Raw genomic sequence first — 12,002 nt, 5'->3', positions numbered from 1 at the left:
AAAACACCTATTTTCTCCAGGCTTGAAATTCAATATCTCACTTGCAAAGGGGACACTCATTTTGGGGGACTTAACAGCTTAACAGCTACTTGAAGAAACCTTAAATGTGTACTGATGCAAGAGCCTGATGGGGAGCACCTTAGTGTTGAGCAAGTTTGACCACTCCTGGAAAGCACTGCTGAGAGGGGAAATTTCTCTTTTTATATTCTTGATACTCATTTGGAGCCTAGCTCCACTCCTATTCCTTGCCAGATCAGGAAACAAGGACAGACATGATGCACCAAAAATTCAGCTGCTTGCTTTGCCATTTCATTAACCACTGGGATTCGGTGGGGCAAAGGATGTGGGCACTCCCTGGAGAGGAAAACTGAGCAAGATTTAATGCAACTTTTGAAGATCACATTGCCAAATGGAACACGATCTCCACCCAGAGATGTACATGAATGACTGATGATCAAGTGTCCAGAACTACTTACGGTTTTGTGGGCTTGCAGTGACCCAGGTCTGCATTCTTTGATCCATAGCCTGAATTCAGGGAAACTCACGCACTTGATTTTGGGGAAGTAAGAGCCCTTCATGTGGAAGGAACCAGCTCATGTAATCCTATTATAATCCTGTCTGTGGCCCAGAAAAACTTAACTTTGTCATTCCTTCTAACAGTTGTATTTTCTTATAGGGAAAAAAAAAAAAAAAAAAAAAAAAAAAAAAAAACTAATGAACACAAACCTTGCCTATTTTTTTCCTGCCTGGATAAATGGTCCCTTGCTTTTATTTGTATATGTCTCCTTTTTAAAACAGTATTTGTCCAGTATTGAATTTCCTAGTGTCCTAGTATGTTTCTATTTTCCTTTTTTTTTTTTTATTTGCTTGTATACACTGTTGTACTTAAAATTCTATGCCACACTCCCGAAACCAGTCTCAATTTCCCAACCCAAGATCCTCACTTGCCTTCTACAAGCAGCCCTTCCCTTTCCTTGGCTTTTTTATTTCCCCACATGTTTTACCACCTTGTTCCGCCCACTCCTGGGGACAAGCAGACGGCTCAAAGCTAATGATGTCTCTCAACCATGCAGCCTCTCCAAAGGCATTCCAGACTTTTCACATTTGTCTGTGCAGCACGTGCTCCCAGAGCCACCTGTCTGCAATTCAACACCCCATGGGCAGAGGCACAGGCCTGAAATGAGGCAGCCCAGGCTCTTTTTCACCCCTAAAATACATGCCTCAAGGGATATTTAGATCAATATGCAATTTTTTGTGGGAGACAGGGTGGGCTTCCAATCTGTCAGATCGTTGCAAGTCTTCCCTTTTAGCCACATTTCAGCTTTCATCTTGGAACCTGCCAGACCATGATGGAAGGAAAAATAATGGCTGGGAAAGACAAGACAGGCCACTGATGAGCCCGTAAGGCTGGAGCCAAATTTACTGCCCACACTTTGCAGCCCTGGCATCAGATTGCCATCTGTACCATGCACTAAATAGTGCCTTCCCCACCGGGACAGCATCACATCAGTGACACCCTTAAGGGACTGAGTTGGTGCTCACGTTTGCAGTGCTCAGGAGCAGAATGGTTGAGGTCAGGTGCTGGGAACAAGGCCTGGCCTGCCCTGGACCTGGATGAGACCTGTTGGTGCTCCCATGCCACAGGGATTGCTCTCCCCTCCTAGCAGAGGCTGGGGCAATGGGATGTCGCTATCTTGGAAATGGAGAAGGAGCACAAACTCATTTCTCTTTGCCTCCAAATGTTGCCCACACTGAGACTTATGGCACTCCGTGAGAGTTTCCCCAGATCTGCTCTTTCTCCTCCCTTCACATGCAGTGGGGCAGTGGCAGGATCCCCTCAAAAGTCCCTCGTCCCACAGGGAAGGTGCCACCATCCATGCTGATGGGTTGCTCCTCTTCTGGCCCAGGGAAGGTTCTTCTGGAAATGAGGTCTCGGGGTGTTCACCAGGAACTCAGCACAGATGCTTTCTCTCTTCCCCTCCAAAACCAGGCCTCTCTTCCCCTCCTGACCAGGCCTGTCATACCGAAAAGGGATGCAGCAGTTTCAATCGCATCTCCAAAATACAACACAGCCCCTTCTTCCCCGCCAACAAACCTCCATCCAGCACCACCAGGCCAAGGGGCACAGGGAAGCAGCAGCAGACAGGGAGATGTCACCGCAGCTTGTCCTGCTCTTCTGAGCAACTGCTCACAACTGGCTTTGACAAAAGGGCTTTTTTTCTGAGGCAGTCACTGCACTCGGTGGGGCTAACAGCAAAGCAGACAGCCTGAACCTTGGTCTGAGCCAGTTCACATCTTCTGGGGGCCCATCCCCTTGCCTCTCACAGACTTATTCCTCACCACGTGGCCCCGAAGCCTGGTGAGATGCTCAGCTCCTGTGCTCGCCTCACTGTCGTGACCATACACATAGCTGGCACAAGGGACAGGGCGGTTGTGGTGGGGAGGAGAGGAAGGAGGAAAGAAGGAGGAAAGGAAGATATAGCTGTTATGCATAATGGTTCTAGGGGAATAACGGCTATGAGAACACAGTGTCTTTAGGTAATTTGTTGTGTAATTGCCCATGAAAGTGGTAAAAAGAGAAATGAGAGCCAGGGAGGAGGGCAGACAAAATGGTGGGCTGGCACAGGCCGGCACCATGCCTGGAAGCCACGAGAGCAGGAGGACTTTTGGGGCATGGGGCAGGCAGCCCCAGGGAAGGGATTCCTTTTGGAGGCACTGGGCTATGAGCAGCCACCACTTGTTCTCCCTGCGTACACTCTCCAGTCCTGTCAGCCAAGCAGCCTGCATACAAAGAGAGCCATGCCAGGGCTAGCAACCCTTCAACCAGTTTTTTTCACTTCCAAAGATGAACCTTAGCTGGCGGGTGAGGAAAAAGGCTGTGTCCTTATTCCCATATGGTTACTGCCACCCATCCCCTCACCCAAGCACAGACTGAACCCATGGACACTGCTGCCACCACAAACTTCCTTGGAGAATTGTCTCCTGCCTCATTTGAAACCATAAGGTCAGAGCCATGAGTGGGAGGTAGAGAAGGGCAAGAGACGAGGAGGATGAGGAGAGGATGCAAAGCCTTCCCTTTCAGTAGCTGGCCATAACCAGGTCTCAGCCAGTCTCACCCATCTCCTCTTGCATCCTGGCCCTGAACACCACTCTGGCTTTGGGAAGGAGTCAAAATCCCTTCTCCGTCTCCTCTTCCCCTATCTGCATTCCCTTCCAGACAAGCACCACATCCGAGCAGGCTATTTTTGTGCTGGCGATTGTCGCCTTCTCAAAATTGCCTTGACAATGCCTGTGGCGTCCGCTCCCTGCCTCCTGAGAGCGGCTGCCAAGCTGAGGTTCCCCCTCATCCTCCACTACTGGAGGAAAAATAAAAAAGCAACCCAGGAAGGTTTTGTTTTCTCAGCCCAGTCTGGATGGGCAGGATTCAGCGTCTGACTCAGCCGTTCCCCAGATAGGGATAATTTCCTGCTCCAGGGAGGTGGGCTGTTGGGAGGATGCTGCTGTCTCTCCCTGGCTGTCCCCAGCACCCCCTGTCGCTGCTGTCAGCCCTTTATCCTCATTGAGATGCAAGGCTGGCCACTGCGGCCATCCGCTGAGCTGTCTGCTCCTGAAGGCACCTTCCCTTCCTTCCCCCCTCCTCCCGGGGCTGCCTGTGGAGCTATTCTTCAGCCTCTGCATTTCACAACAGCTCAAAGGCAGATGCATCAATCCTTTCAGGGGATGGGGACGTGAGGAGAATGGCAAGGGGGCCGCAGGCAGGTGTTGGTAGGTTCCCAGCCATCTCACAAGCCTTGTCCCCCTCCCTTGCCCCTGCTGGCTTGTGCCTAAGGCTTGGACTGAGGCATGGGGCAGGGATGGGGAAGGGAAGAGGAAAGGGAGGGAGAGCACTGGGATATGCTGACCCCATAGGCACGCTCAGCTGGCATGCAAGCGATTCCCAGCTGGTCTGCTCACTGCAGCCTTCCCCCGTGCATGAAACAGGGGATGCAAACCCTGTCTGCTGAGGGTCTACACCAATACGGCTGTGGTGTGGACAGCTGAGGGAGGGGAACAATCCCATGGCCTCAACGAAAGTGAAGGGTGAGGAGAAAAGGCAAGGGCTGGGGTTGGGGGGGTTGTTCCTCCCATCTCTGCCAGGTGCAGAGAAGAACAGCACTCCTGTCTCGCACACCAGAATGGGTTGGGATGAATCAGGAACGGTTTTTAGGATGCCCCTCAGCCCACTGGGGGTCCCTTCAGTGCCACTGCTCTCCTGCCCCAGAGAGGGAGGGAGGGCTGGGTCCGGCCGACGCGCTGTCTGTGGGAGGGCAGCTGGTTCCCGGCGTGTGTTTTACCCGTAGGTGCCACAATCCTTTGACTGTGTGTTTGAAAGCCTTGAGTCTATACAGTTAAGAATCAGCAAATTAGAAAAATTGTCCTGAAATGTTGAAGGGAGGAAAAAAGGCAGGAAGGCAGAGAGGGGCAGGGAGGGATGGAGAAGGAGGAAAGGGCTTGGTAAAAGAGTTCATCCAGGGGCACTGCCCTGGCTTTGCGCCCATCACCTGTGGGCTGGGAAGGAGGAAGGGAGGCGAGGACAAAAAGGGAGGACTGATTTCACACATTCAGTGCATATCATACAACCGGGGCAGGGCTTTCCTCCCAGCGCTCCTACCCAGGCTGGCATCACTGCTGTAGCCAGACTAGAGCCCTGCCCAACAGCCCGAACCATACTCACAGCAGGGTTACAATTCACTGCTTCATTGCTCGGGGGAAGATACCTTCTCCTTTCTTCTTTTCTTTTCTTTTTTTTTTTTTTTTAATTATATATATATATTTAATTACTTTTTTTTTTCTCCCATTTTTGTTTCTTTTTTTTTTAAGTCTTATTTTTCTGTAACAGCAGCTTCTTTCTGTATTGGTGTGGAATTTATATATAGAGAGATATCTATAAATATATATAAGCCAAACTGCCTTACAGGTCATTTTTTTGTGGGATTTTTGTTGTTTTGCTTTCTGTTTTGTTTTGTTTTGTTTTCAGTGTTGTATGTGTAGCAGGCACTTGAGTTTATATGAAGATGTTTGCTTGGGAGCTGAGGGGCAAAGGACTGGGGAGGGGGAGAGGGAAGGAAGGACGGAAGAAAGGAGCAGGGACTTTTGACAAGTGGCCACTGCTAGCCAAGGATGTCCAGGTAGATTGGTGTGGCCTTGCCCAGAGCATGAAGGATCTTGTAGATCTCCTTGATGTTGAGCCGTTGCTGAGGTTCTCTCTGCCAGCAGCCCAACATGATGTCATAAACCTCCTTGGGGCAGACTCGAGGTCTTTCCAAAACTCGGCCTTGGGTAATGCACTCAATGACCTGAAAGAAAGAAAGAGAAGAATCACTCAGCACCATCTGGGCAGTTTCTGGACGATGTCCTGTCCCGGATACTACTTGGCCATTGAGGGAATGGGAATGCTGAGGAGCCTAGAGGTCCACAGATCCTCAGTGCTCATCTGTGTGTCAGAAATGATAGTTTTACAGGGAGAAGTTTGTCTCCAGAAGCAGTCTTGAAGCTCCTCAAAACTTTCCTCATTTGACACCTCCCTCCCTCACTGCACCCTCCAGGCAGGAGGTTACAAGCAAATTGCGTGATGTTTTAATTGAAGTTGTCAGGTTTTTCCTGATAGTTGAAGAATGAAAAAAAGAAAAAAAAAAGCTTTACAATCCCCAAACTAAACTGATTTTTTACACAGCTGAAATGTTGTTTTATTTCCCTGAAAATCAAGAGTCCTTTCCATTGCAAAGCCCAGGAGAGTTCCACGAGAGAGTTCAGCACTTCTCTTTCTACCTTCATCTCCAAGGGCAGCTTTGCTTCATTTTGACACAGAAAAGCAGTTGGAAAAAAAAAAAAATCATCTCAAATCACATCTGTGATGGAGAAAAAAAAAAAAAACTGCCGTGCTAACAGTTTGTTCTGGGTCAGGTCAGTGCTGCTAATGAGAGAAATGTGAGCTCTTGGACAGCATGAAATTCTCTTCAGAGGGATGCTAGTGGCATCCCCTATGTGTCTGTTTGAGTTTTGCTCACCGAAGGAATGGATGCAAAGGGAACGAGGGTACGAGTTGTCAGAGAGCTGCTATTACCTCCTGGCCTCCTTGGCTGGAGCCGATGAGCCCTGGCATTGCAGCGTGCGAGTGACCTGCCACGCTCTGCTGACAGACGCAGATCCCAAGCAGTGTGTTGAGGGAAGCCACCCAGCAAGGGGTGTTTGGAATTTATCAGTTATGAATAGTAATGGCCCTGCCACACAGCTCAACGGATACTTATCGCTCTGCTGTTTGCATATAAATGCAGAGGGGCGCGATTAGGATCTGCTGAAAGCAGGCCAAGGCGGATGCAGTGTGCAGAGAAGCCTGCATCACGGCAAAGCTGTTGGCAGCATTGACATGTGAGAGGACGTAGGAGGTACAGGAGGTAAGTTATGGTTTCTGACAGGCATCCTGGACATGCAGAGGAGCCCTGCGGTGGGCCCTGTCTCTCCAGAGCAAAGGGCACAGGGCTAATGGACTGGCTGAGGCTTTCAGATTAAGTTGTTCCCTGCCTCATCCACCTGCTGTGGAAGGGTGTCCTCCAGCCTTGAACAAACCTGCTCTGGAGGCCACGCAGGCACTGCAGAAAGGGAGGCAAATCTAAACCTTGGCAATGTCCTCACCCAGCGTGCTGCTGCTTGGCCCACCAGGCTCTATGGTGGCAGCCAGGCTGCGCTGCTCTGATGTCTCCTCGTCCAGGAGCTGGTGGAGGCATCAGTCCCCTGGGTTCTTCCCCTGCTCCATGACCAACAAAATGAGCCAAATGAGAGCTAATACAGCTCCCTCCCAGCAGGATAGCGTGGTCTGGGTGAGACTCCTTAGCTCTCGGAAAGAGGTGGGCGCAGTGGTAGGACAGGGAATTACATAGCTCTTCCAGGGATGGTAGGAAAACCAATACCCTGCATCTGTGCAGCTCTTCACTATCCCTCCTCCTGCCTGGGGTACGTTTCTCAGCCCCACTACCCTGCAGAGGAAACTGAGGCAGAAAGCACGAGGACAGCTGAGCTCTCTTTTCCAGCCTGCCTCTCACCACACGCTCATTTGTGTGTGTTTGTATTTACCCTCCCAGGGAAATGCGAGAGCAGCTCATTAAGTAGCGTGACAAATAACTTCTGTCGCTGTCTATTCCATTGTTTGTGTCTCTAAAATGTTTGCGTGTGCTACTTTGGGATATGCAGTCAGGCCCCATTGAGCACACGAATGGGCAAGTATTAGAGATGTAAAGCAACACCTTGGATTTGCCATCTCTGCAACTCACTTAATTAAGGGATCTGTATCCAGAAAGCAGAAATGCACATTTCTCATTACAAAAGGTGAAATTTCTGAAATCCATTAGATACACAGTAGGATAAAAATGTGCAAGGTTCCCACACACGGCTCTGTCAATGCATCTGGCTCCTCGTCTATAATACCCCCTGCTATTCTGAGCAAAAAATCTTCCAGTGCCTTTCTGCTGATGTGCCTCAGACCTTGGCTTTGACACTCTGCTAATCCTAGCCAGCCTTCCCTCGACTTTTTTTTACAGCACAGCCCTACATTGTTATTCAAAGAAATAACAAGGATGAACCAGCCCCTCGGGTCCCATCCTCAAGGAACAGGGGCAAACTCTATAATAGGTGTCCCCGTGGCAAACAGCCCCACAGAAGTGTGCCACATGCTTCAAACACTTTCTCACAAACTGAAGGCTGCAGTAACAGTGTCAGCTACAAAATAAGGAGAAAGAGAGCATAGGAAATGCAGGGTGACTCAATAACTTATATCTGAGCAGTAATTTGGGTATTCTGTCAGCGCCCAAGAGTTTATCAGGTGTGGCTGTTACAGAGCAATGTCAGGAACTCAGAGGGCAGAGACTGGGGATAACCACTGCATGGCTTTGGCAGAGCCCTTTCATTCCTGCGTGCCTCGCTTTCCCCAGCTCTTAAATGGAGATAATGACACTTTTGCCACCTGCAGTTTCTTATCTCTGTATCTGAAAAAACAAATAATTATCACAGGTGCTGAGGAGAGGACAATCAGCGTATGGATTGCTTTGCAAGCAGCCTGGAAAGCAGGGATGGTAACAAGCAGGGTTTCCAGCTGAAGGTGTCTCAGCACTGTTGTACCTCTGTGTTTGAGAGCTGGAACCAGGGCTGCTTCCCGTACGTGAAGATCTCCCAGAGGATCACCCCGAAGCTCCAGACGTCGCTCTCCGTCGTGAACTTCCTGTACATGATGCTCTCTGGAGGCATCCAGCGGATGGGCAGCATGGTGTGTCCTCCAACCTGCGGGAGGACAAAGGCACGAGGAGATCTGAGTGAACGGAGCCCTAGGGAAGGGAGCAGCCCTTACTTAATGTGAACAAACTCAGGGCCTCCCCGCGAGCTCCATCAACAAGGAGCTGCTCGAAAGAGCTAGGTTGGATGCTGCCTCCCTGCCCGCCCAGGGGCTTACCCGCCAGTCCCACCTGGTTAATATGACGGATAGGGAGTGAAATGTATCGAGATAAATGATGTTGTCTCCTCCCAAAACAGGCTTGTAAAGAAATCAAATGACAAACTGCCAAGCACATCCTCAGACCCTACACTGGTGGTGAACCAGGAGGCAAGGCAAGGAGCAGAGCATTCGGCAAGGTGCTGGGATGAGTTTTGCAGGGCCTCAATGCTCTGAAGCACCCTCCAGAAATACAGAGAGGGCTTTGTCCCTCCTCGGCAAGGCTTGCTAAAATCCATACACAGGCATCTGCGCATCACCTAATTGCGTGGAAGATTTTTGCACTCATAAAACTGTGCTACAGGCCTTTTCAAAGAGTGCTTTGAATATGTAAATGACTGCAGGACCGCACTGCAAAAAGGCGGTCTGTTTGTAAAGAACAGGCTCTTACAGGCAGGGATATGCCCAGTGTTTGATGGAGGCAGGAAAGCCAGCCCCTTTGGAGAGCCTGGAAATGGAAGAGCCCGTGGGTGAGGTCCCATCAGGGCATGCTAAGTGAGGGAAAGGCCCTCTCTCCATCACAGTCTGCCTTTCTCTAGGGCACTTGAGTCCAGCAGGTGAAAACATGCAAAGATGTCGAAAGCAGATGGATTTACCTTCAGATCCACTAGAGGTTTCTAAACAAGTGTCTCTAAGCAGGGAAAGTTTTTTTCCTCTGTTCTGTCCTATACAAGACGCACCATCTGTGGGGAAGCAGCTAATTGATAAGCCCAGCCGGTGCTGGGAGCAGCACAGCCACGAGGCTCCAGCACTCGTTTCTGCTGAGGATAAAGCGTCCAAGGGTTTAGCAGTGATGAGAGACGGTGCTTTTGTGGTGCTGCTCAGAAGTCTGCTTGTCTCATTACGGACACCAAAAAAAAGCAAGCGCTAATAACTTTGTAGCACCACAGCTGAATCAAACAGGCAGAAATCTCTCTGGTCCTATGAAGGACTGGGGGAGAGGCTTTCTAGTTTTCCTGCACGTGTGTGCCTATTCAAAATAATGAGATCGTTGTGCTTGTTTGGATGAAAACGTTTCTTGTACAAACAAAAGCTCTCCTCCAAGCTCCTGGCTTTCCAAAGCTCCCACTGGTTTCTGTGCCTGATTAAAACCAGAGTGGGGAAGGGTCAGTACAGAGACCAGCCACATTTCTTGGAAGCAGGAGGGACGGTGTTGGTGAGCAGTGCTGGAATAGGTTGTGAAATGGGGACATTGCCTTGCAGGCTTTCTGCACGGAAGGTGCGAGCCAGGCCCCTCTGGGGTCTGACAGAATTTGGACCTGGGCTCGCAGCATTGTTCTCAGAGGTCTGTGGACCAGCCCTTTTTCTAACTCTGAAAGTCTCTTTCTACAAAGGAGAGAAGGAGTTTAAAAAGTCTCGGGAACATCTTTCATTCCTAAGTGCAGGGATGCTCAGAACTGCGATGCGTGAAGATAAAAAGCTCCGGGCAGCTCTACACCTCCTATGCAGAGATGCCTTGGCTGGTGTGGTCTCAGCTTGCTGCTCTGCACTCCCAAGAATGTCCTCCCTTAATGGAAATGGAAATACCCTTTCCTTGGTTTGTTCCTTTGAAACCCTGTCTGCAATTTTAGCTCTTTCCTGCTTTCTCAGCTTTTACAAGTTGCTTTCCCTTTCTGTGAAGGGCTCTGAGGAAATGTTATCGACAGAACATGACATACATCAAACTTGATTGTTGCAAAAACTCTTTTGCACTAATGTTTATTTTTTCCTCCTTTAAGTAGCTCTAGCTCTTCAGTTTTCTGGCAATCTCAAAATGATTACAGATTGCCAAGCTCTCTGCATTTACAATGTCCTGAATCTTGCAGGATCATCTGAGATTACAGGTAGTACAATGTATTGAGCACATTTAACTCCCTTTCGAAGAAATCTGAGGGCAGTTCAGAATCTATGAACCAAACCCTCAGCTTACACAAACAGTATTAGCACTACTTCTCGAATGGGAGTGCCCTGAGTCACACCACTAGAGGATTTGGCCCCGAAAGCAGCAGAGAAGCCAGTAGACCCATTTCAGTTCTAATAAACTACAGTGCAGTCAAGGTCTTTGGTCTCCTCTAGACACATCCTAGTGACAAATTGCCAGTAAAGTGACATACACAGTCAATAGCTGTCCCAAGGACGTGACGACATGATCTTGGCTTAGCTCATATGGTAGAGTCCAGCGACTGCCAAACTCTCTGTTTGGCATCTCTGCCCTCTATGTCACATGAGACATGTCTTTTACTAAAAATAAATCCGGTACTAAGTAATACATTAATTCTGTGGAGAAAACAAAGCCAAGCAACGCCCAGAACTGTGCGGATCCTGGCATATGGCTCAGCTGTGCTCATAGGTAAGAACCTCAAAGGTATTCTCTGCACCTCGCACAGAATACCACATTTCTGAGAGCAAATGTTAAGTTTTGCCTGCTAGCTAACTGTATGCAGAACAAGCATCAATTAAATGGCACCACAAAATCACTCCGATGCCTAGCTTAGCACACAAAGCTGAATATTACATTTTAAAGCATTTCCTTCGACTGTCCCTTGGTGCTCCCACTGCAAACTGATTAGGATTAAAATTCCCATTTCACAGATGAGAAAACAGATGTAGGAAGGCAGGGAAAGGTCCTGCTCTGACTCTGTACAGCGAGTGAACGCTAAGTTGAGCCTTCCTGGTCTGCAGTCAGCTGTACCCTGCTTTCTGCTGATGTAGCAAAATGATTTAGAGCTGAGCACAGATGGATTGAGCTACTGATGCCATAGGAAACAGAGTGTGTCCAGGATGAAGGAAGGAAATCTTTTGCATAACATGCAGTGGCTGTGATCTGTGTTATGCCAGCATTCACTTGCACGTGATTGCCACGGCTGCATGCTTCATTTGCAGGACCAGCCATTGCCAAAAGCATGAAAGCAAAATGATGCTATTAAATCAGGCTAAAAACAAAACAAAACAAAACAAACAAATAAAAAAAAATAGATGCTGTTTTTTGGTGATTTTTTCTTTTTTTTTTTTTCTTTTGTGGAGCCTGTTTACATGGCATGTCCTTGGCTCTGGAAGGAACTGTTACTGTGTCATTAGAATCTGAAAGTTTGCTTTGGTCAAGTCTCTGCTCACAGCAGGCTTCCGAATTAAATGACATCACAGGACTCGCAGTCTTGATGCTCACCACGAGCATGGTACTGCTGAGCCTGTTCTGAAATAGTCAGGTCATCTTCCCACCCATCTGCCTCCATCCCCCTGGGGAGCCAGGGACAGGAGACCCCAGGCTTCATTCAGGTGCACATCCCAAAGCCACGAAGGATGAAACATCCTCCGACTGCAGCACTGCAACATCTCCTCCCTCAGAGGCACTCCGCAACCTGGAAGAGGCTTCTGCTTTCAAGTAAATATGGCAAGCAAATCCTCTGCTGTTCTTCCCCTTAAATCCTACGATGCTGCCAAGCTCCCCCTTTCTCCTTGTTATTTTAATGCTTCATAGACCTGCAGACTGGCCTCTTTATCCCAT

General features: G+C 49.0%; 1 protein-coding gene across 6 annotated transcripts in view; it reads right to left on the bottom strand.

The window, feature by feature from the left end:
- Positions 1-836: 836 nt before the first annotated feature.
- The window catches only part of NTRK3 (neurotrophic receptor tyrosine kinase 3), a 196,460-nt gene continuing 185,294 nt past the window's right edge, over positions 837-12,002 (bottom strand). For all 6 annotated transcript variants that reach the window (XM_005017102.6, XM_005017103.6, XM_013097144.5 and 3 more), the window contains 2 exons: positions 8,152-8,310; positions 837-5,336 (listed from right to left, as the gene is read on the bottom strand). In XM_005017102.6, coding sequence (XP_005017159.1) covers positions 5,151-5,336; positions 8,152-8,310 — 345 coding nt within the window. In that variant the 3' untranslated portion in view covers positions 837-5,150. The remainder of the gene's footprint in view (positions 5,337-8,151; positions 8,311-12,002) is intronic.

Source organism: Anas platyrhynchos, chromosome 11 (genome assembly GCF_047663525.1).
Source record: "Anas platyrhynchos isolate ZD024472 breed Pekin duck chromosome 11, IASCAAS_PekinDuck_T2T, whole genome shotgun sequence".
In the NCBI taxonomy this organism is placed as follows: Eukaryota; Metazoa; Chordata; class Aves; order Anseriformes; family Anatidae; genus Anas; species Anas platyrhynchos.
Note: the sequence above shows the minus strand (reverse complement) of the source record. Positions and strands in the feature narration are given on the sequence as shown.